Below are 26664 nucleotides of genomic sequence, written 5' to 3'. Positions count from 1 at the left end.
TTTATGTATGATATCGATTCTTAATTTTTGAGCAAGTTTTACTTGAACTTGTGTTGTGTGTTTAACAACAAATGGAATTAGGCATGTTTTACTAAGATAAGCTTGTTGATCAAGAACAAAAACATTAACATTATGATGAACTATGGTATGAAATGGAAATAGATGTTTTGATGTGTAAACCATATATTGTATATGCAACTTTGAAAGTGTAATGTCATGAAATGCATTGTGGTGCCAATGATGGCACATTGGTTAGGTACATAGGTTGATTTGTTTGATATGTTTGAGTGTTATTGAAGATGGTTTTTGGCTTATAAAGTTGTGTATTTGAATGTGTTTAGGTACCTATCGAAATGGGTGAAATTTGAGCCTGATATTGGTCATTTTTGGGCACACATAGCCTGGGACATGGGCTGTCACACGGCCATGTAATGCGCACGGGCAACCTACACTGGTGTGTGCCCTAAACGTGTATCAAAACAATATAGGTGTAGATGTCACATGGGCTAACACATGACCCTGTGATTCAACATCGAATTGAATACAATTTAGCATACGACTTACGATACAGCCGTGTGAAATTGTTTCGAAAGGTACATTGCCTATCACACGGTTGGCTACAAGGTCGTGCCCCTGCACGACATGGCCGTGTGACACCTGTTTTGAAAATTTATAAATTTTCCCTAAATTTTTTTATTAGTTTCAAATTGGTCCCTGATTGTCCCCAAACTAATTTTAAGGACTTGTAAACCCGAAATAGGTTCCAAAAGTGTATGTTTGCTTCGATCTAAATTTTTTTAAAATTATTGTTAATTATTCTACTGAACTGGATGCTATTGTTACTAAATGTTCTAAAATGTATAGTGGTACTCCATAACCCTATTTCAGTGATAGAAGCGATTATAAATGTTACAGTATGCACCTTAAAAATATTTCAAAACAAGGCATCTTTTTAACCAAATCTTAGGTACCAAGCTAACCCAATATCAATCATTTCCATACATGAAAAACATATTCAAATAGAAACATACCAAAACCAACATCTTAAGTGCCTAACCAATATGCCCTCATTGCCTAGCCAATGTGCATTCAAGTTCACATGTCCATACATAAAACATGTATCAAACTTACCATATTTCAAATATCTTCAAAAAATTCACATCAAATACCAAAACAACTTTACATGGACATTTACATACCTAAAGCCAAAGATACATACACAAACAAGTTCATCCAACTTTATACTAACCAAAGTTGCATCACATGAAGTCATTATCCAAATCGAACACATAACACACTTATTACATGCCACATAACTCACAAAGACAGGAGTAATCTACAAAAAAATTGAAGAAAAGACACGAGTAAGCTATACTAGAGCTTAGTAAGTTCAAAAGTTAAAACAGTAAACTTACTGTATAAACATATAAATCACGCAGTAACAGTTAATAAACTATAATCCTGTCAATCACAACCATTCAATAGGTGAGTCTTTATATCAATAGTCATAATAAATAATCTATTCAATTATAGTAGATCATTCAAAATCAACTCATGTTACCAATCAAAAAGTTATATAACCATTTAAAATTAACCTAATGAATGATATAATGGATTCGGATACGCGATTAACCATCTAGAACACACCAGAATAATCGAACGAGCTTAACCAACTGAGAACACACCTGGGCATCAAGTGCCTAGCCCATAGACTAACATCCCTATGAAACACACCTGGACAGTAAGTGCCATGGCCGAACGCCTTACATTTGCCCCAGGTAACACATCAGAATTACTGTAAATATAACACGATAGTCCTTAACGAATGTTGGACTTCGGTATATTTAGTGAACAGTAATGAATCAATAATCACCATCTCATCACAAGTCAAACCCATATCGCACGTATTAAAAACCTATTGGCATACCAATTGTATCCTATCCTACGTTCATCGGCTCAATATATTATCAAGTAACAATGCTCAAATCAATTACTTTCTCGACTCACATCCATTTACTACAATTCAAAAATTTCAAAATATCCAACAATCCGAATTCACAGTTAATTTAACATTTTAATTTATACAAACAAAACCGTATGAACTTACCAGGGTTACACTGTAGTGATAGCAAAAGTTCAGGAATTATTGAACAACTTTCCCTTTTCCTCGGTTCTTTACTTGTTCTTGATCTATAAAATATTTTAACTCAATTTATTAGCTTTAATTTCATATAACATTCAATTTAGTACATATTCCTCCTTATTTAAATTTTTTTCACAATTACACTAAACTTTTACACTTTATTCAATTTAATCCTTAATATTAAAACAAGTCAATTTTCACAATTACCTCATATACCCATTTTTGCGAACATTTAACCCTATATAAATAGCCCTAAAATCTCAAATTTAATATTTTATTTTTCCTTAAAACTACTATGTTGGAAGATGGTTTTTATAAAAAAAATTATACTTAGATAAAGAAACCTTCAATAATTAATTCTAATTCAATCTAGAAACTCAGAAATGGTTTTGTTATTAGTTTAAATGAACTAAATTTTATCACATTTTGGCTCTTTGTATTGATGTGTATATTAAAAGCATTGAATTCAAAGCAAAAGTTTAATAATGGTAAAGAATTAAAATGAAAAAGAACTGTTTTTATATAATATGAATAAATATATTAATTACAATTACATTAAATTTGTTGGTATGCTTTAAGCGGTGGCGCTTAGGGCTTTTGGGACAAGGCTAGAACATGGAGTCGGGTTTAATTTGCCACTAGTTATAGGCTTGACATTCAAACATTGGGATGTTGCAGGTTCAGCTCCGGTGTGCTTAATATCAATGTCCGCAAGTTCCACATTTTGACATGGCGAAGAACCGCTGCAAATAAACTTGACAGCTTCTGGAAGCGCAGATGTGCCACGGATGTTCTTGAAGCTAATGTTGCTTAGTTTAACTTTCGATTCTTCCTGCATCAACACAACAATGATTCAATGATCAATTAAATATTGTCACTCTATTAGGATTTTGATAAGAATGTACATACATTTATCTTGCATTTACTCCATGGGCAATATTTTTGATCAATTAGGATAGGGGAAGAGACATTATTCACGATAATATCCTCAAAATGTATATATGATACTATCCCAGGAGATTCGCCTGGCCAAGTTTTGATTCGAGCTCCATTCGAAGTATTAGTGACAGTGCAGTTTGTGACTTTAACTCCCTCAACTGGCTCTTCATTTGGGAACTTTCCAAGACTACCGATACTTATACCATGTCCTGGTCCACAAGTTATATCTTTTATGTCCAGATTTTTAGTGCCATCTCCGATAGAAATACAATCATCACCAGTTTTAATGTCACATCCAATAATATTTACCCCGTCTGGTTTGCCCATGTGAATCCCATCTGTGTTTGGGCTATCTGCCGGTGCCTCTACCTTGAAACGTTCGAGGGTAATGTTTTTGCATGCAAAAACATTAACGTGGAATAGTTTACTGTCTTTGCTAGTTATATCTTGTATCAATGCGTTGGTCAAAAAGTCAAACCTTATATTCTGTTTAATTTTGGAGTTAACAAAGTAACACACGAAAGAAAAATGTTAGTTATAATTATATTTTGATAATAACAAGAGGAAAGAGAATAAATAAATTTTTGCAAGAGGGAAGAAAGCTGACAACGGGAAGTTTGACACGAAATTCACGATTGTGAGGATCTTTGTTCTTCTCATAAGCAATGCTTCCCTGACAATCGAAAATTCCTTCGCCGAACATTTTGAAAATTTTAATACTATAGAATCTAACCCAATTAGGGTCTTTGATAGCATTAGGATCAGCCGGAGCCTATATAGTGCCCTGAACATTAATCTCAATAGGAGCCTTGCATGGACCTTCTAAGTTTACTTTTGATAATAAATATGTCCCTTTAGGAATCACAATTGTTGATGGGGTTACAGAGGCACATGCTTCTTTCCAAGCATCCAAAAATGGCTAAAATGAAATGAATAAAGACATTAGTTTGAAATATAATTTTTTTTCATATTTTCACCTTTGGGTGCAAAGTTAAGAGCAATTCAACTTGCCTTACTCAAATCCGTTTTCCCGTCAGCTTTTGCGCCAAACTTGGTAACAACATCAATAGCGTCTGATTGAACTTCAGAGGCTGAAATGAAAGATAATAAAAGCACAAAAATGGAAGAAACAATATTAAGGTGTGGTGCCATGTTTTTATTTTGTTTTGAAATTACAAGAACAATGGCTTTTCCTTTTTTTTTTTCTACATATATAGAAAGTTTGAGAAAATTAAAACCAATCAAATATATTACTATTTAATTAATGTGGAAAAGTCATATGGCCAAGCTTTAATATCTATGATTAGCTTGTTTCTTTAATATCAACTTCGCAGTTAGATAGTTTTGTGGTTAATGTTTTCACAACTTTAATAATATAAACTATGTGAAACGATTTTAATATGGAATGATTGAAAAGCATTATTTTACATTTTATCTTCAAAATAATATCTTTACTAGATGGTGGTGAACATAATTATGTTCCGTTAAATTTATCAATGTTATTTTGAAAAGTATAATCCTAATTATTCAATAAAAATTGTTGATACAGTAATGTGGTTTGGTGGTTGACGAAAGTTCACACCATATTGCCGAAAGCAATTCTACTGGTTTCTAGCACTCTTCCCAATCACTGTTTTCCTGGCCCTATAATACCTAGTCGAGCAAACATTCGCCCTGGACTTCAGACTAAACTTCACCCACGTAACAATTATTAGTGAAAACCTGCTGGGCATTTGACTTCTCTTTCCAAATAGATTTGCTTTTATCTTTTAATTTCCTCAACTTCTCTCAAGCATCTTGTAATTTCTTATCATCATCTCCATCTAACACGTATCTAATTTCAATAGCTTGTTTCTTTAATATCAACTTAGCGCGGTTAGATAGTTTTGTGGTTAATTTTTTCACAACTTTAATAATTTTAACTATGTGAAAGGATTTTATTATGGAAAGATTGAAAAGCATTATTTTACATTTTATCTTCAAAATAATACCTTTACTAGATGGTGGCGAATATAATTATGTTCTGTTAAATTTATCAATGTTATTTTGAAAAGTATAATCCTAATAATTCAATAAAAATTGTTGATACAATAATGTGGTTTGGCGGTTGACGAAGGTTCACACCATATTGTCGAAAGCAATTATGGTGGTTTCTAGCACTCTTCTCAATCACTGTTTTCCTGGCCCTATAATACCTAGTCGAGCTAACATTTGCCCTGGACTTCAGCCTAAACTTCACCCACGTAACAATTATTAGTGAAAACCTGATGGGCATTTGACTTCTCTTTCCAAATAGATTTACTTTTATCTTTTAATTTCCTCAAATTCTCTCAAGCATCTTGTAATTTCTTATCATCATCTCCATCTAACACGTATCTAATTTCAATAGGTATGACTTTTCATCACCAACACCTCCCCTTTCATTTTCACCCTTTTATGAATCCTCACGTTCACCTTTACCCTCATCCTCACCCCTCATTCTAGAAGATACAAACTGCCCATGAGATAAAATGGATCGAATTAGTGGGAAAATGTTGAACCTAAATAGATGATCGGCATTCTATGATAGTAACATGCATTTGACAAGGTAAATGGACAAAGCTTTACAAGCTTAGCTTTCGTAACATTATATATTGGGGAGATCGATCATGGTACTTTTAGTAGATTGAGTCTACAACTAAATAAATTCTAATTAAGATTTTATTTAAGCCCTAATTATTTATGTACGATCGATCCCTCTGCTAGCTTAATATAACTCTAAGTAGATTGCATAATAAGAACTGATTGAATGCATGGATGAAATGATATATTAGAATTAGATGGAATGAATTACTATTCCATGTAAATGCGATTTCATGAGAATGGAAAAGATGACACGAAATTAATTTAATTCCGTCGGTTTGTTATTTAATTCAATGAATAAATTAAATAAATAAGTCCAAAGTGAGGATTAAATTAAGTAGTTAACGTAGTTATTTTACTGTTCAAATAATTAAATTAATTTGCATATAAATTCTAGTATGGAAAAGCTTTCATGATTCTAACAAAAATTGAATGGGGTTTTGTAGATTAAGTAATGGAAATAATTAAATTTAATGAAATAATTAATTTCAAATAACTTAATTCATGGAAGAATATATGCTATTGGGTTAGATAATCATATGGTCTTGATTTCTTATTTAAGTCAAGAGAGGTAGGCTCGTATAATTAAACTGGAGAACAAACCACTAAGGTAAGTGTGGCTCCACACACAAAGAGAATTATCTCTTGGAGTCGCTGGCCATGGGGTTAAAAATGTCCTAGTTGGACTTTAGTTCTTCTATATTATTTGTTTTATGTACATCGGATACAAATATAACTCTATCATATGTTTCTTTATCAATACCCAATTTATGTAAAAAAAAAAACCAAGGACAATATATACTAAGAGAAAACTTTGTTGAAATTTATTGAAATATTAGTTAGATTTTATTTTCTTTCAACTCAAATCAATTCTATCTTTTCAGACTTTGTAATTTAGATTTTTAAGATTATAATGACATTCTTCTAAAGAGAATAATTGAATTATAGGAGTTGTTTTTGATTGGGTAGAACACAAAGACGTAGTTGACATACCTCCTTGATTAGTCTCGGTTTACGTCTTCTTTTCAGCTTTGGATAGGACGCAAAGAGCTAGATGCATAGCTGCTTGAGAAGTCTCGATTCACGTCTTGTGCTTTACTTTTTCAGTGACATCCCACTTTCCAAGCACCTGAGTGTTCAAGAATTGGGAAGAAAATCGTTCAGTAGAAAGGTTGAAGACATTGGACAACTATTCGAATTGATCAAGACAATGAAGGCATCTCCCAAACTTTCGTTGCGACTTGGACATCCCCTAAGCCTTGGACCATAACGATTTAATTTGATCAAATTTATTACTTTAGATGTCACGATAAATTCTCATTTTACTATAGAAATTAAAACTCTAATGTTCCTACCCTAGCTACTTTTCTAAATGCATTTCCAACATGAACCCCGAATCAGAAAAGAAACCATGAAAAAAAGGTTTCAAGCCAAACACACAAAAATAAGAAAAAGAGACTAACCTTTGAGAATCTAAAGGCAAAAACTACAAATCACATCAACAAATTTAGGGATCTTTAAGTGATAATCGCAAGATACCCAAACACTACACTTAATCTCGATGTAATCTCGCTCCTTTCTAAAAATCTTTATACAGCTCCACAAAATGTTCTCTCATTCTCCTTTTTGGGGTTCAATTTTTTTTATATGCAATAATTAAACATAAAATGGTGTCGCATCATTATCGAATAATGTGGTTAATGAGTCCCCAATAGATTCGAACATTCGAGAAGACAGACGCTGTGCAAGTTTGTCGAAGAAGTTGGGAGATTAGAAAAGCGCCAGTTTTGGCTGTGGACTGTAAAGACCTAGTAATTACTACTGACCTATTCAATTTAGAAATTAGAGATCATTCTTGATTGTGTTGGAAACATTCGTTTAGAAAATAATTTTTTTGAACAACAAAAAAATTAAAATTTTCTAAACCCAAGCAGTTGTCATATTTATAGGGACAAACCCTTTTACCAAAATCATACTTGTGCTCCGGATTAGGCGGTCTAAGTTGTTTCTCAATATTCTACCAACACGATCCTCTGAACTATTCAAAAACCTCAGCTAGTTAAAGCGTAGGCTCTAATCCATGAACGGATGAAAGCTATGAAAACTTTCTATTGATGTTGGAGTGGCGAATATTGATGTCCCTTTATGGGCCAAAAACTAAAAAAGTAAACATTCATATTTAGAATTTTTTTTGAATTAAATCTCAATAAAGTTTTACGATGTCGGTGCTTCACATCGTGTGTGGTTGACCTAGCCTATGCTCTCTATTTATAGAAAAATCGCAAGAGTCTTGGTCGAACAAGAAGAAGAAAAATATAATAACATTTTAAGAGAGAATACACATAATTCTCTAGTAGGAATATGTATGGGCTTCAACACCCTCTCTTTAGAGATAGGGTTGTCGCCCATCTTACGTGAGATGGGTCATCGGGTCTATCTCATGTATTTGGTGTAATTATATGTGCCATTTAGTAATTTAATCGACTCATATAATTTAACCAACCAAATAAAAAATTTTCTATTTCCCAAAATATTAATAATTTAATTAATTAATTGAAATAAATTTTACTAATTCACACAATTAAATTATTTTCCAAACCTAGTTCTAGTTCCGTTAAATTCATGACATATTTACCACACTAGAATCTATGAGTAAATGAATTTAATTATCTTGTTCAACCAGATTGCATTTATTAATTAATTTAATTTTTACTTCAAACACCGGTTCAGTGATTTCTATTAATTAAATAATAATTCGAATAAATTAATTTAGTCTTTAAGTCATCTCTCTTTTATAACGAGAAATTCCATTCACTACGGATAGTGATACATTCAATCCTTTTCTGTAATTCATCAATTTTATTTATTCATCTCATCAATTCAAATGCAAACCTTCGAGAATCTATAGAGCTAATAGAGGGGCCCACTGGATATATAATTAGAGCTCGAATAGTTTGTACTTAAGTGTCATGACCGACCTCTTCTTATTATAACTCATTATGAAAACAACTCACCAAGTGCTCGTCCAATGAATTTTTCGTATGTGCTATAGCCTCATAGGATATCCCCAATCCCTTTCATTTATATCCGTTCACCCAAAATGATATTATCATATCTCATGGTAACCATCACATCTTCTTTCATGAAAAATGTTACGTCAACAGAAAAAGAAACAAACCAATGCACAAATATAATCATATGTTTAAGCACACAAATAATACAGGAATATGTTGTTCAAAAAATTTGGACGACGAACTTTCATTTTAATTAAAATCTCAAATTTAATATTTTATTTTTCCTTAAAACTGCTGTGTTGGGAGATGGTTTTTATAAAAAATTGTACGTAGATAAAGAAAATTTCAATAATTAATTCTAATTCAATCTAGAAACTCAGTGATGGTTTTGTTATTAGTTTAAATTAACTAAATTTTATCACATTTCGGCTCTTTGTATTGATGTGTGTATTAAAAGCATTGAATTCATAACAAAAGTTTAATAATGGAAAAGAATTAAAATGAAAAAGAACTGCTTTTATGTAATATGAATAAATATATTAATTACAATTGCATTGAATTTGTTGGTATGCTTTAAGCGGTGGCACTTAGGGTTTTTGGGACAGGGCTGGAACATGGAGTCGGGTTTAATTTGCCACTAGTTATAGGCTTGACATTCAAACATTGGGATGTTGCGGGTTCAGGTCCGGTGTGCTTAATATCAATGTCTGCAAGTTCCACATTTTGACATGGCGAAGAACCGCTGCAAATAAACTTGATAGCTTCTGGAAGCGCAGATGTGCCACGGATGTTCTTGAAGCTAATGTTGCTTAGTTTAACTTTCGATTCTTCCTGCATCAACACAACAATGATTCAATGATCAATTAAATATTGTCACTCTATTAGGATTTTGATAAGAATGTACATACATTTATCTTGCATTTGCTCCATGGGCAATATTTTTGATCAATTAGGATAGGGGAAGAGACATTATTCACGATAATATCCTCAAAATGTACATCTGATACTACCCCAGGAGATTCGCCTGGCCAAGTTTTGATTCGAGCTCCATTCGAAGTATTAGTGATGGTGCAGTTTGTGACTTTAACTCCCTCAACTGGCTCTTCATTTGGGTACTTTCCAAGACTACCGATACTTATACCATGTCCTGGTCCACAAGTGATATCTTTTATGGCCAAATTTTTAGTGCCATCTCCGATAGAAATACAATCATCACCAGTTTTAATGTCACATCCAATAAGATTTACCCCGTCTGATTTGCCCATGTGAATCCCATCTGTGTTTGGGCTATCTGCCGGTGCCTCTACCTTGAAACGTTCGAGGGTAATGTTTTTGCATGCAAAAACATTAACGTGGAATAGTTTACTGTCTTTGCTAGTTATATCTTGTATCAATGCGTTGGTCAAAAAGTCAAACCTTATATTCTGTTTAATTTTGGAGTTAACAAAGTAACACACGAAACAAAGATGTTAGTTATAATTATATTTGGATAACAATAAGAGGAAAGAGAATAAATAAATTTTGGCAAGAGGGAAGAAAGCTGACAACGGGGAGTTTGACGCGAAATGCACGATTGTGGGGATCTTTATTCTTCTCATAAGCAATGCTTCCCTGACCATCGAAAATTCCTCCGCCGGACATTTTGAAATTTTCAATACTATAGAATCTAACCCAATTAGGGTCCTTGAAAGCACTGGGATCAGCCGGAGCCTTTATAGTGCCCTGAACATTAATCTCAATAGGAGCCTTGCATGGACCTTCTAAGTTTACTTTTGATAATAAATATGTCCCTTTAGGAATCACAACTGTTGATGGGGTTACAGAGGCACATGCTTCTTTCCAAGCATCCAAAAATGGCTAAAATGAAATGAATAAAGACATCAGTTTGAAATATAATTTTTTTCATATTTTCGCCTTTGGGTACAAAGTTAAGAGCAATTCAACTTGCCTTACTCAAATCCGTTTTCCCGTCAGCTTTTGCGCCAAACTTGGCAACAACATCAATAGCGCCTGATTGAACTTTAGAGGCTGAAATGAATAATAATAAAAGCACAAACATGGAAGGAACAATATTAAGGTGTGGTGCCATGTTTTTATTTGGTTTTGAAATTACACGAAGAATGGCTTTTCCTTTTGTTTTTTTCCAAATATATAGAAATTTTGAGAAAATTACAACCAACCAAATATATTACTATTTAATCAATGTGGAAAAGTCATATGGCCAAGCTTCAATATCTATGATTAGCTTGTTTCTTTAATATCAACTTCGCACGGTTAGATAGTTTTGTGGTTAATTTTTTCACAACTTTAATAATTTAAACTATGTGAAAGGATTTTATTATGGAAAGATTGAAAAGCATTATTTTACATTTTATCTTCAAAATAATATCTTTACTAGATGGTGGCGAATGTAATTATGTTCCGTTAAATTTATCAATGTTATTTCCAAAAGTATAATCCTAATTATTCAATAAAAATTGTTGATACAGTAATGTGGTTTGGTGGTTGACGAAGGTTCACACCATATTGCCGAATGCAATTCTGGTGGTTTCTAGCACTCTTCTCAATCACTGTTTTCCTGGCCCTATAATACCTAGTCGAGCTAACATTCGCCCTGGACTTCAGCCTAAACTTCACCCACGTAACAATTATTAGTGAAAACCTGATGGCCATTTGACTTCTCTTTCCAAATAGATTTACTTTTATCTTTTAATTTCCTCAACTTCTCTCAAGCATCTTGTAATTTCTTATCATCATCCCCATCTAACACGTATCGAATTTCACAAGGTATGACTTTTCATCACCAACACCACCCCTTTCATTATCACCCTTTTATGAATCCTCACGTTCACCTTTACCCTCATTCTAGAAGATACAAACTGACCATGAGATAAAATGGATCGAATTAGTGGGAAAATATTGAACCTAAATAGATGATCGGCATTCTATGATAGTAACATGCATTTGACAAGGTAAATGGACAAAGCTTTACAAGCTTAGCTTTCGTAACATTATATATTGGTGAGATCGATCATGGCACTTTTAGTAGATTGAGTCTACAACTAAATAAATTCTAATTAAGATTTTATTTAAGCCCTAATTATTTATGTACGATCGATCCTCTGCTAGCTTAATATAACTCTAAGTAGATTGCATAATAAGAACTGATTGAATGCATGGATGAACTGATATATTAGAATTAGATGGAATGAATTACTATTCCATGTAAATGCGATTTCATGAGAATGGAAAAGATGACACGAAATTAATTTAATTCCGTCGGTTTGTTATTTAATTCAATGAATAAATTAAATAAATAAGTCCAAAGTGAGGATTAAATTAAGTAGTTAACGTAGTTATTTCCTGTTCAAATAATTAAATTAATTTGCATATAAATTCTAGTATGGAAAAGCTTTCATGATTCTAACAAAAATTGAATGGGGTTTTGTAGATTAAGTAATGGAAATAATTAAATTTAATGAAATAATTAATTTCAAAAACTTAATTCATGGAAGAATATATGCTATTGGGTTAGATAATCATATGGTCTTGATTTCTTATTTAAGTCAAGAGAGGTAGGCTCGTATAATTAAACTGGAGAACAAACCACTAAGGTAAGTGTGGCTCCACACACAAAGAGAATTATCTCTTGGAGTCGCTGGCCATGGGGTTAAAAATGTCCTAGTTGGACTTTAGTTCTTCTATATTATTTGTTTTATGTACATCGGATACAAATATAACTCTATCATATGTTTCTTTATCAATACCCAATTTATGTAAAAAAAAAAACCAAGGACAATATATACTAAGAGAAAACTTTGTTGAAATTTATTGAAATATTAGTTAGATTTTATTTTCTTTCAACTCAAATCAATTCTATCTTTTCAGACTTTGTAATTTAGATTTTTAAGATTATAATGACATTCTTCTAAAGAGAATAATTGAATTATAGGAGTTGTTTTTGATTGGGTAGAACACAAAGACGTAGTTGACATACCTCCTTGATTAGTCTCGGTTTACGTCTTCTTTTCAGCTTTGGATAGGACGCAAAGAGCTAGATGCATAGCTGCTTGAGAAGTCTCGATTCACGTCTTGTGCTTTACTTTTTCAGTGACATCCCACTTTCCAAGCACCTGAGTGTTCAAGAATTGGGAAGAAAATCGTTCAGTAGAAAGGTTGAAGACATTGGACAACTATTCGAATTGATCAAGACAATGAAGGCATCTCCCAAACTTTCGTTGCGACTTGGACATCCCCTAAGCCTTGGACCATAACGATTTAATTTGATCAAATTTATTACTTTAGATGTCACGATAAATTCTCATTTTACTATAGAAATTAAAACTCTAATGTTCCTACCCTAGCTACTTTTCTAAATGCATTTCCAACATGAACCCCGAATCAGAAAAGAAACCATGAAAAAAAGGTTTCAAGCCAAACACACAAAAATAAGAAAAAGAGACTAACCTTCGAGAATCTAAAAGCAAAAACTACAAATCACATCAACAAATTTAGGGATCTTTAAGTGATAATCGCAAGATACCCAAACACTACACTTAATCTCGATGTAAATCTCCTCCTTTCTAAAAATCTTTATACAGTTCCACAAAATGTTCTCTCATTCTCCTTTTTGGGGTTCAATTTTTTTATATGCAATAATTAAACATAAAATGGTGTCGCATCATTATCGAATAATGTGGTTAATGAGTCCCCAATAGATTCGAACATTCGAGAAGACAGACGCTGTGCAAGTTTGTCGAAGAAGTTGGGAGATTAGAAAAGCGCCAGTTTTGGCTGTGGACTGTAAAGACCTAGTAATTACTACTGACCTATTCAATTTAGAAATTAGAGATCATTCTTGATTGTGTTGGAAACATTCGTTTAGAAAATAATTTTTTTGAACAACAAAAAAATTAAAATTTTCTAAACCCAAGCAGTTGTCATATTTATAGGGACAAACCCTTTTACCAAAATCATACTTGTGCTCCGGATTAGGCGGTCTAAGTTGTTTCTCAATATTCTACCAACACGATCTTCTCAACTATTCAAAAACCTCGGCTAGTTAAAGCGTAGGCTCTAATCCATGAACGGATGAAAGCTATGAAAACTTTCTATTGATGTTGGAGTGGCGAATATTGATGTCCCTTTATGGGCCAAAAACTAAAAAAGTAAACATTCATATTTAGAATTTTTTTTGAATTAAATCTCAATAAAGTTTTACGATGTCGGTGCTTCACATCGTGTGTGGTTGACCTAGCCTATGCTCTCTATTTATAGAAAAATCGCAAGAGTCTTGGTCGAACAAGAAGAAGAAAAATATAATAACATTTTAAGAGAGAATACACATAATTCTCTAGTAGGAATATGTATGGGCTTCAACACCCTCTCTTTAGAGATAGGGTTGTCGCCCATCTTACGTGAGATGGGTCATCGGGTCTATCTCATGTATTTGGTGTAATTATATGTGCCATTTAGTAATTTAATCGACTCATATAATTTAACCAACCAAATAAAAAATTTTCTATTTCCCAAAATATTAATAATTTAATTAATTAATTGAAATAAATTTTACTAATTCACACAATTAAATTATTTTCCAAACCTAGTTCTAGTTCCGTTAAATTCATGACATATTTACCACACTAGAATCTATGAGTAAATGAATTTAATTATCTTGTTCAACCAGATTGCGTTTATTAATTAATTTAATTTTTACTTCAAACACCGTTCAAGTGATTTCTATTAATTAAATAATAATTGAATAAATTAATTTAGTCTTTAAGTCATCTCTCTTTTATAACGAGAAATTCCATTCACTACGGATAGTGATACATTCAATCCTTTTCTGTAATTCATCAATTTTATTTATTCATCTCATCAATTCAAATGCAAACCTTCGAGAATCTATAGAGCTAATAGAGGGCCCACCGGATATATAATTAGAGCTCGAATAGTTTGTACTTAAGTGTCATGACCGACCTCTTCTTATTATAACTCATTATGAAAACAACTCACCAAGTGCTCGTCCAATGAATTTTTCGTATGTGCTATAGCCTCATAGGATATCCCCAATCCCTTTCATTTATATCCGTTCACCCAAAATGATATTATCATATCTCATGGTAACCATCACATCTTCTTTCATGAAAAATGTTACGTCAACAGAAAAAGAAACAAACCAATGCACAAATATAATCATATGTTTAAGCACACAAATAATACAGGAATATGTTGTTCAAAAAATTTGGACGACGAACTTTCATTTTAATTAAAATCTCAAATTTAATATTTTATTTTTCCTTAAAACTGCTGTGTTGGGAGATGGTTTTTATAAAAAAATTGTACGTAGATAAAGAAAATTTCAATAATTAATTCTAATTCAATCTAGAAACTCAGTGATGGTTTTGTTATTAGTTTAAATTAACTAAATTTTATCACATTTCGGCTCTTTGTATTGATGTGTGTATTAAAAGCATTGAATTCATAGCAAAAGTTTAATAATGGAAAAGAATTAAAATGAAAAAGAACTGTTTTTATGTAATATGAATAAATATATTAATTACAATTGCATTGAATTTGTTGGTATGCTTTAAGCGGTGGCACTTAGGGTTTTTGGGACAGGGCTGGAACATGGAGTCGGGTTTAATTTGCCACTAGTTATAGGCTTGACATTCAAACATTGGGATGTTGCGGGTTCAGGTCCGGTGTGCTTAATATCAATGTCTGCAAGTTCCACATTTTGACATGGCGAAGAACCGCTGCAAATAAACTTGATAGCTTCTGGAAGCGCAGATGTGCCACGGATGTTCTTGAAGCTAATGTTGCTTAGTTTAACTTTCGATTCTTCCTGCATCAACACAACAATGATTCAATGATCAATTAAATATTGTCACTCTATTAGGATTTTGATAAGAATGTACATACATTTATCTTGCATTTGCTCCATGGGCAATATTTTTGATCAATTAGGATAGGGGAAGAGACATTATTCACGATAATATCCTCAAAATGTACATCTGATACTACCCCAGGAGATTCGCCTGGCCAAGTTTTGATTCGAGCTCCATTCGAAGTATTAGTGATGGTGCAGTTTGTGACTTTAACTCCTCAACTGGCTCTTCATTTGGGTACTTTCCAAGACTACCGATACTTATACCATGTCCTGGTCCACAAGTGATATCTTTTATGGCCAAATTTTTAGTGCCATCTCCGATAGAAATACAATCATCACCAGTTTTAATGTCACATCCAATAAGATTTACCCCGTCTGATTTGCCCATGTGAATCCCATCTGTGTTTGGGCTATCTGCCGGTGCCTCTACCTTGAAACGTTCGAGGGTAATGTTTTTGCATGCAAAAACATTAACGTGGAATAGTTTACTGTCTTTGCTAGTTATATCTTGTATCAATGCGTTGGTCAAAAAGTCAAACCTTATATTCTGTTTAATTTTGGAGTTAACAAAGTAACACACGAAACAAAGATGTTAGTTATAATTATATTTGGATAATAATAAGAGGAAAGAGAAAAAATAAATTTTGGCAAGAGGGAAGAAAGCTGACAACGGGGAGTTTGACACGAAATGCACGATTGTGGGGATCTTTATTCTTCTCATAAGCAATGCTTCCCTGACCATCGAAAATTCCTCCGCCGGACATTTTGAAATTTTCAATACTATAGAATCTAACCCAATTAGGGTCCTTGAAAGCACTGGGATCAGCCGGAGCCTTTATAGTGCCCTGAACATTAATCTCAATAGGAGCCTTGCATGGACCTTCTAAGTTTACTTTTGATAATAAATATGTCCCTTTAGGAATCACAACTGTTGATGGGGTTACAGAGGCACATGCTTCTTTCCAAGCATCCAAAAATGGCTAAAATGAAATGAATAAAGACATCAGTTTGAAATATAATTTTTTTCATATTTTTGCCTTTGGGTACAAAGTTAAGAGCAATTCAACTTGCCTTACTCAAATCCGTTTTCCCGTCAGCTTTTGCGCCAAACTTGGCAACAACATCAATAGCGCCTGATTGAACTTTAGAGGCTGAAATGAATAATAATAAAAGCACAAACATGGAAGGAACAATATTAAGGTGTGGTGCCATGTTTTTATTTGGTTTTGAAATTACACGAAGAATGGCTTTTCCTTTTGTTTTTTTCCAAATATATAGAAATTTTGAGAAAATTACAACCAACCAAATATATTACTATTTAATCAATGTGGAAAAGTCATATGGCCAAGCTTCAATATCTATGATTAGCTTGTTTCTTTAATATCAACTTCGCATTTGTTAGATAGTTTTGTGGTTAATTTTTTCACAACTTTAATAATTTAAACTATGTGAAAGGATTTTATTATGGAAAGATTGAAAAGCATTATTTTACATTTTATCTTCAAAATAATATCTTTACTAGATGGTGGCGAATATAATTATGTTCCGTTAAATTTATCAATGTTATTTCGAAAAGTATAATCCTAATTATTCAATAAAAATTGTTGATACAGTAATGTGGTTTGGTGGTTGACGAAGGTTCACACCATATTGCCGAATGCAATTCTGGTGGTTTCTAGCACTCTTCTCAATCACTGTTTTCCTGGCCCTATAATACCTAGTCGAGCTAACATTCGCCCTGGACTTCAGCCTAAACTTCACCCACGTAACAATTATTAGTGAAAACCTGATGGCCATTTGACTTCTCTTTCCAAATAGATTTACTTTTATCTTTTAATTTCCTCAACTTCTCTCAAGCATCTTGTAATTTCTTATCATCATCCCCATCTAACACGTATCGAATTTCACAAGGTATGACTTTTCATCACCAACACCACCCCTTTCATTATCACCCTTTTATGAATCCTCACGTTCACCTTTACCCTCATTCTAGAAGATACAAACTGACCATGAGATAAAATGGATCGAATTAGTGGGAAAATATTGAACCTAAATAGATGATCGGCATTCTATGATAGTAACATGCATTTGACAAGGTAAATGGACAAAGCTTTACAAGCTTAGCTTTCGTAACATTATATATTGGTGAGATCGATCATGGCACTTTTAGTAGATTGAGTCTACAACTAAATAAATTCTAATTAAGATTTTATTTAAGCCCTAATTATTTATGTACGATCGATCCCTCTGCTAGCTTAATATAACTCTAAGTAGATTGCATAATAAGAACTGATTGAATGCATGGATGAAATGATATATTAGAATTAGATGGAATGAATTACTATTCCATGTAAATGCGATTTCATGAGAATGGAAAAGATGACACGAAATTAATTTAATTCCGTCGGTTTGTTATTTAATTCAATGAATAAATTAAATAAATAAGTCCAAAGTGAGGATTAAATTAAGTAGTTAACGTAGTTATATTTTGTTCAAATAATTAAATTAATTTGCATGTAAATTCTAGTATGGAAAAGCTTTCATGATTCTAACAAAAATTGAATGGGGTTTTGTAGATTAAGTAGTGGAAATAATTAAATTTAATGAAATAATTAATTTCAAAAAACTTAATTCATGGAAGAATATATGCTATTGGGTTAGATAATCATATGGTCTTGATTTCTTATTTAAGTCAAGAGAGGTAGGCTCGTATAATTAAACTGGAGAACAAACCACTAAGGTAAGTGTGGCTCCGCACACAAAGAGAATTATCTCTTGGAGTCGCTGGCCATGGGGTTAAAAATGTCCTAGTTGGACTTTAGTTCTTCTATATTATTTGTTTTATGTACATCGGATACAAATATAACTCTATCATATGTTTCTTTATCAATACCCAATTTATGTAAAAAAAAAAACCAAGGACAATATATACTAAGAGAAAACTTTGTTGAAATTTATTGAAATATTAGTTAGATTTTATTTTCTTTCAACTCAAATCAATTCTATCTTTTCAGACTTTGTAATTTAGATTTTTAAGATTATAATGACATTGCTTGGGATATTTGCTCCTTCGCTCCTCGATGTTTTTAGCACGCTGCGATCAGTCCCTCGTCCCATCTTTTATTTTTAATTATCCCTTTATTTTTTTGGTTTCAATCACACCTTGACCCTTTAGCCCCATTTTTGTACATATATTGTTTTTTTTAACGCATTTGTATTCTTTATTATTTAGGATTTCCTCTTATATATCCTTTTAAATTTCAAACATATAAAATTTCGAAAATAAAGGCAATATTTCGTATTTAGAAAATTCAAGAAATCGTGCCCTAACTTACTGAGCTTCGATTTTTCTCGTGATTCTAAATAACCGAATATCCTTTTAAAATTGAAATAAATGAGGTTTAAACAAAAAAATATATATGCAAGCTTACTCTCGAAAATACGAGGTGTCGTGTCCTAACTTACTGAATGTGACATCTTATTACTTCGAGATAAGAAGGCATTTTTCCATTTTGATTTATCCAAGTAATTTTTTTAAATAAAGCAATATAAAGAAGGATCATTGTTTTAATAAAATTAAATTGTAATCAACTAGGTACCAATTTTGGGTGTATGGCTACTCATTGGGGTGAGTGAGTCAAGCCATGTGTTGATTACTCCTTCCCATTCATTGTATGCTTTAACCGTGCTTTTAACCTTGATCACACCTTTTAAGCTATTTTCTTCGTGGAGGTCTTCACTTGCAGATAGCAGATCGCCGGATACATCCGTACTATGTCTTCATGAGATTTTCATCTCCGCGTACCATAGGGAAATGTATTCCTTGAACCGAACTCGGTCCGTATGAGCCTATAATGGGTGAGGATCGAGGAATCACGGTTCGTGCACATTCACTTTAGAGTCGAACCATATGTAGTGAACCTAAGAGCCTACCCTAGGTAGAACCACTTCGATTCCCTAGTATTCACCCGAATAGGTGTTCTATTTATTCCTTGCTTTTGCTTTGGACTTCATAAAAGAGGTGTTGATTCACGTCTATTGTTAAATAGAGAGCTCATAAGGAAATGGGTTTCTTGATAAAGTGGATAATAATACGGTTGTCCGAATATGGTCTAAGAAAATATGATAAGAGAAGGATGATAGTTTAATGGAGGACTACACAACCATTGCTCCGGGCCCAAGAATTCTAGGTGACAAGGATTATTCGAGAGTCATGAACTTTCTTAAAAGAAGCCAACGAGCACCACGAGGTTGAGTGAGCAACGAGTCACTACCGTGATTGAGTAAAAAAGATAGAAGATACGCTCTTTTGAAGAGTTCAGATTTATCTTAACATTCAAATGAAGAAGAGGATCGAATGTCTCCGCCTATGAGGCGTAACTATATATCCATTTTATGTAAAGAGATTTGTTTTCTAAAGTTGTTCTAATAGAATTGAATCAAGAATCGCTCTTTTTGCATTCATGCATCAACATTACGTTTCATTGCATACAGTAAATTTCCTAAAATCCAAAAGTATGTCGAGTTTAGAACTCTAGTACAGAACCAGATGGATGATAAAGAATTGGAATTATTTGAATATATCGATGGTTCGAAAGGTGAAGATGTTTGTGCCTTTGAAGAAGAACTAAAAAAATGAAAAAGCCTATCATGAATTTGTTTCTACATCCCTAGAGGCGTTCAAAACAACTGGACTGTGGAGGAAATTCTTGTAATTTTTAGGGCCATTTCAGAGTAACATTCGGAACGCTCTTATTGCTCTAAGCCTAGGAGCAATAGAAAATCCTTTTGTGAAAAATATGTCCACATTTTTTATTTCAATGAAATGCATCTTTGTGTCTCGGTTTGGCAAATATTCTTTTGTTCCTTCCATTTCAATTTGTCCTTTGAGTCTCCTTTCGTCCCTAGAACAGTCTCCCGATATCAATGATATGAGCGACTAATCGCTATTGACTCGTAATCTCCTTTTGAGCAAGATATGTGTTTAGGGAACTTCAAGACTTCAAGATGATCGATCAGATTTATCTCCTCTTATTAAGGATGGTAGAGCAAGAAAAGCAAATCCTACCTTACAAAAAAATCGTTGAAATTGTGAGTTTTGGAGAAGAGAAAAGGTGAAGATCGAGCCTCATCACCGCAGAGACGAAGCGAGATGTCATTCAAAGATGTTTTCACATGATCAAGATATGCTTGAGCTACAAAGGCGTGGGACGCCTCTACTGGTGTCTGAGGAACACATTTATTGATTTTGCAATGGCCAAGTGAATCATGAGATATGGGTACCGTCCACCATGGAGGATTGCATCAGTTATACCAAGAAACCACAAGTATTTTTAAATTCTTTTCGAGTTTTTAATTTTCGACACCAAGACATTAAGTAATCAACTAGGTACCAATTTTGGGTGTATCGAGGGTGCTAATCCTTCCTCGTGCGTAACCGACTCCCGAACCCGTCTTTCTGAATTTTGTAGACAAAAATCATTGTTTTAATAAAAATTAAATTGTTTATTAAAAACAACCACTTTTCGAGGTGACCCGATCACACCTCATCAAAAAAGATCGGTGGCGACTCCCACATTCGATTTTATTTTCAAAACCCAAGTCGACCCCGTTTTATCAAAAAAATGGTGTCAACAGCTTGGCTACTCTGCTGGGGGTGAATTTGTGAGTCAAGCCATGTGTTGATTACTTTTTGTCTTTTTGTCAAAAATCGAGATTTTAATTTAAATTTACGATCCATTCATTGCATTTAATTCGTCTTTATTACGATCTTCATCATTGTGCTTTTATAGTTGTTGTGTTGGTTTAAGTCTCGATATATTTATGCATTGCATTGCATGACCGTTGATCACACCTTTTAAGTGGGAGTGAGAAGCTATTTTCTTCGTGAGGTCTTCACCTCCGTGCAGGATAGCAGATCGCTTTCGGGATACATCCGTACCTATGTCTTCATGAGATTTTCATCTCCGTGCAGCCATAGGGAAATGTATTCCCTTGAACCGAACTCGGTCCGTATGAGCCTATAATGGGTGAGGATCGAGGAATCTGCTGGTTCGGGTACATTCACTTTAGAGCCGAACCATATGTAGTGAACCTAAGAGCCTACCCTAGGTAGAACCACTTCGATTCCCTAGTATTCACCCGAATAGGTGTTCTATTTATTCTTGCTTGCTTTTGCTTTGGACTAACCTGTTTTCCTTTTTGTTATGATTGCATTGCATTTTCATCATAAAAAGAGGTGTTGATTCACGTTCGGTTGTTAAATAGAGAGCTTATCATAAGGAAATGGGTTTCTTGATAAAGTGGATAATAATACGGTTGTCCGAATATGGTCTAAGAAAATATGATAAGAGAAGGATGATAGTTTAATGGAGGACTACACAACCATTGCTCCGTGGCCCAAGAATTCTAGGTGACAAGGATTATTCGAGAGCCGCTGAACTTTCTTAAAAGAGAAGCCAACGAGCACCACGAGGTTGAGTGAGCAACGAGTCACGGCCCAGATTGAGTAAAAAGGAGATAGAAGATACGTCTCTTTTGAAGAGTTCGTGAGATTTATCTTAACATTCAAATGAAGAAGAGGATCGAATGTCTCCGCCTATGAGGGCAGAACCGTATATATATCCATTTTATGTAAAGAGATTTGTTTTCTAGTAAAGTTGTTCTAATAGAATTGAATCAAGAATCAGCGTCTCTTTTTGCATTCATGCATCAACATTACGTTTCATTGCATACAGTAAATTTCCTAAAATCCAAAAGTATGTCGAGTTTAGAACTCTAGTACAGAACCAGATGGATGATAAAGAATTGGAATTATTTGAATATATCGATGGTTCGAAAGGTGAAGATGTTTGTGCCTTTGAAGAAGAACTAAAAAAATGAAAAAGCCTATCATGAATTTGTTTCTACATCCCTAGAGGCGTTCAAAACAACTGGACTGTGGAGGAAATTCTTGTAATTTTTAGGGCCATTTCAGAGTAACATTCGAACGCTCTTATTGCTCTAAGCCTAGGAGCAATAGAAAATCCTTTGTGAAAAAGGCGATGTCCACATTTTTTATTTCAATGAAATGCATCTTTGTGTCTGGTTTTGGCAAATATTCTTTTGTTCCTTCCATTTCATTCAAACTCATACTACACAGATAATTACCCTTTGATTCATTTGTCCTTTGAGTCTCCTTTCGTCCCTAGAACAGGTCTCCCGATATCAATGATATGAGCGACACTGCTATTGACTCAGAATCTCCTTTTGAGCAAGATATGTGTTTAGGGGAACTTCAAGACTTCGAAGATGATCGAGACTGTAATTTATCTCCTGATTTATTAAGGATGGTAGAGCAAGTCGAAAAGCAAATCCTACCTTACAAAAAAAATCAGTTGGAAATTGTGAGTTTTGGAGAAGAGAAAAAGGTGAAGATCAGAGCCTGTATCACCGCAGAGACGAAGCGAGATGTCATTCAAAGATGTTTTCACATGATCAAGATATGCTTGAGCTACAAAGGCGTGTGGACGCCCTTAAGGAAAAGAAGATCTTGGAAGAGGTCTATACGGGTGTCTGAGGAACACATTTATTGATTTTGCAATGGCCAAGTGAATCATGAGATATGGGTACTGCTGGTCCACCATGGAAGGGATTGCATCAGTTATACCAAGAAACGCCACAAGGGCCAAATTTACGGGGACAAAATTCAGGTACCTCCATCTATTCATGTTATGACTTTTCCATGACCTTTCTCTATGTGAGGGCATGGAGGTCATTGGGCTAATCTCGCCAAAAGCTTCTAGCGGTCATCGAGTCATCTTTGTAGTCATCGATTACTTCATTAGGCGGGTGGAAGCTGCTTCATATGCCAATATCACAGAGCTGACAATCAACAAATTTCTTGAAGAATCATATGTCAATATGGAATGCCAAAAAGGATCATCTTAACAATGCATTGAATTTGAACAACTGCACGACATCAGAAGTTTGCAGTCTGTTCAAGATTAACACTATATCGCCTCAAAATGAACAGTTCAGTGGGGGAAAAAAGCAAAAAAAAGCAAAAAAAACGAGAAAACAAAAGCAAAAAAACAAAAAAACAAAAAAATAAAAAAATAAGAGAAAAAAACCTCTACTGGGGCAACTCATTTCTCATTGGTATATGGAATAGAGGCAGTCTTACCCATCGAAGGTGATATTTCTTCCCTTCGAGTCTTGTCAAAGTTGAATTTGGATGAAGCAGAATGGATCCAGGTCCGATATAATTGAAGAGAAAAGGTTAAAAGCTATCCGTCATGGTCAAATGTACCAAAAGCAAATGATGCGAACTCACCAAAAAGGGTTAGCCCTAGAAAATTCTATGAGGAGCACATAATATCGAGAAGATCCTTCCTATACTAAGGGGACTTCAGAGGAAAGCAGATGCCAAGCCTGAATATGTGGAAGGCCTTATTTGAAAAAAGCTTCGACATTGACTAAGATGGATGGCAAGAACCTACCTAATCTTGAGAATTCTGATTCAAGCAATGAATACTTTACTTTAAAAAAAGAAACGAAAAGAAAAAAAGAAAAGAATAACAAAAAGAAAAGGGAGAGGCCAAGGTGAAAACCCGCAAAGGGCGCCTTGAGACCAAAGGGGTTTTGAATTGAAAACCCAAGAATGGGCAATTCAAATATTTTTGATCGAAGTTGGGGCATGCGGTAGTCTTGTCCTCTCTGAATTAATAAGAAGGAGAGATGTTACATCTCGGGGCATCAACAAAGTCTTCTAGGACTTCTAAACACATATCAAGTTCAAAAGGGTACTCAAGAAGTTTGGGGCAGAGAAGCTCATGCTATGATATTTGGGGCACCTATTTCCATTTCATTTATTTTTTTGACAAAATACGCCACCTTGATTAATGTATTCTCATTTTGTATTCTAGCAAATTTGCTATCTTGATTAATTTGTTCATTTAGAGCTTTGCTCTCAACAAATTTCCATCTTATCCATTGTGATAATCTTTTTCATCTTATACATCTCGTATCTCAGCAAAATTTGCTGTCTTGATTGATTGATTTGTTTGTTTAGATCTTTACTCTCAACAAAATTTCATTTTGTCCATTTTGATAATCTTTTTCAAGCATTTTTCATTGAAATAACGATTAATGGACTGATAATGCTCATGCAGAAGGAGTTCTGCATATTACTCTGAAAGTTTCTAAATAATACGAGGACCTGAAACAGGACTATTGTTTAGAACTGACCAAACTTGAGGGTCGAAAACATTTGAGAAATGATAGTCTAAATTGAGACTATTTCTTTGAATCTTCTGTCAAAGATACTTGCTGAACGAGAAAACATCAGTGGTAGAACCTTGATGAACAACGAGGAACGACAACCCAAACATTAAAAGGGATCATTCTCATAACATTCGACATTCATTCAAATGTCATTCATACACATCTAGTTAGGATCATTTGATTCAATCTGATCATGTCATCCTAAACACTAAGCATAAATAGGTCCATCAAATGGATTCTACAGGTCATGTTCCCTAGAGAACAGATCAAAGAAATAGATCATTGCCTCCATCGGTTGCAATGGAGCTGGTCAAAGATAGCAGATCTTGCCTTCCTGCATTAACAGCGAAGCAGATCAAAAACAAAGCCTTTCCTCTATCGGTTGCAGTGGAGTTGGTTGAAGACAGCAGATCTTGCCTTCCTGCATTAACAGCGAAGCAGATCGAACACACAAACCTTGCATCTTTCGGTTGTAGCAGAGCTGGTTGAAGATAACAGATCTTGCCTTCCTGCATTAACAGCGAAGCAGATCGAAGACACAAACCTTGCCTCTCTCGTTTGTAGCAGAACTGGTTAAAGATTGCAGATCATGCCTTCCTGTATTTGGCAGCGACGCAGATCGAAGATGGCAGATTTTACCTCCCTGTGACTACAGACGAGTACATTGAAGCCGATAACTCTATCTTCCTGTATTTGGCAGTGGAATAGATTGAAGATTGCATATCTTGCCTTCCTGTATTTGGCAGCGAAGCAGATCGAAGATGGCAGATTTTACCTCCCTGACTACAGAGGAGTACATTGAAGCCGATAACTCTATCTCCCTATATTTGGCAGTGGAATAGATTGAAGATTGCGAGATCTTGCCTTCTGTATTTGGCAAACAAGCGCATCGAAGATGGCGATTTTACCTCCCGACTACAGAGGAGTACATTGAAGCCGATAACTCTATCTCCTCAGATTTGGCAAAGGAATAGATTGAAGATTGCAGATCTTGCCTTCCTGTATTTGGCAGCGAAGCAGATCGAAGATGGCAGATTTTACCTCCCTGACTACAGAGGAGTACATTGAAGCCGATAACTCTATCTCCCTATATTTGGCAGTGGAATAGATTGAAGATTGCAGATCTTGCCTTCCTGTATTTGGCAGCGAAGCAGATCGAAGATGGCAGATTTTACCTCCCTGACTACAGAGGAGTACATTGAAGCCGATAACTCTATCTCCCTGTATTTGGCAGTGGAATAGATTGAAGATTGCAGATCTTGCCTTCCTGTATTTGGCAGCGAAGTAGGTCAAAGATGGCGGATTTTACCTCCCCGATTACGGTGGAGTACATTGAAGCCAATAGTTCTATCTCCCTAAGCAGTAGCGGAGCGGACAAAACCACAGATCTTATCTCCCTAAGCAATAGTGGAGCAGATCGCATCAAGTCTTATCTCCCTAAGCAGTAGCGGAGCGGACAAAACCACAGATCTTATCTCCCTAAGCAATAGTGGAGCAGATCGCATCAAGTCTTATCTCCTAAGCGATAGCGAGCGACAAAACCACGATCTTATCTTCCTAAGCAATAGTGAAGCAGATCGCATCAAGTCTTATCTCCTAAGCAAGAATGGAGCGACAAAACCACGATCTTATCTCCTAAGCAATAGTGGAGCAGATCGCATCAAGTCTTATCTCCCTAAGCAGTAGCGGAGCGGACAAAACCATAGATCTGATCTCCCTAAGCAATAGTGGAGCAGATCACATCAAGTCTTATCTCCCTAAGCAGTAGCGGAGCAGACAAAACCACAGAT

General features: G+C 34.4%; 1 protein-coding gene and 1 pseudogene across 3 annotated transcripts; both read right to left on the bottom strand.

The window, feature by feature from the left end:
- Positions 1-2717: 2717 nt before the first annotated feature.
- Positions 2718-10856, bottom strand: LOC105774829 (polygalacturonase). 2 transcript variants are annotated; one of them, XM_052620601.1, is made up of 4 exons: positions 10667-10856; positions 10264-10575; positions 3053-3568; positions 2718-2975 (listed from the first exon to the last, which is right to left on the bottom strand). In XM_052620601.1, exons 1-4 carry the CDS (start codon positions 10805-10807, stop codon positions 2718-2720), a joined length of 1227 nt encoding a protein of 408 aa, XP_052476561.1. In that variant the 5' UTR covers positions 10808-10856. The 2 variants fall into 2 exon arrangements, with proteins under 2 accessions (XP_052476561.1, XP_012452852.2); XM_012597398.2 differs by lacking the exons at positions 2718-2975; positions 3053-3568 and adding exons at positions 9214-9549; positions 9627-10142 and having other exon boundaries at positions 10667-10849.
- Positions 10857-15229: 4373 nt separating this feature from the next.
- LOC105798320 (polygalacturonase-like) lies at positions 15230-16852 on the bottom strand (annotated as a pseudogene). The gene is made up of 4 exons (XR_008188617.1): positions 16682-16852; positions 16279-16590; positions 15643-16157; positions 15230-15565 (listed from the first exon to the last, which is right to left on the bottom strand). The product of XR_008188617.1 is annotated as a polygalacturonase-like (transcript).
- Positions 16853-26664: the final 9812 nt, after the last annotated feature.

This window comes from Gossypium raimondii, chromosome 9 (assembly GCF_025698545.1).
Source record: "Gossypium raimondii isolate GPD5lz chromosome 9, ASM2569854v1, whole genome shotgun sequence".
In the NCBI taxonomy this organism is placed as follows: Eukaryota; Viridiplantae; Streptophyta; class Magnoliopsida; order Malvales; family Malvaceae; genus Gossypium; species Gossypium raimondii.
This window is presented reverse-complemented; position numbering and strand designations above follow the sequence as displayed.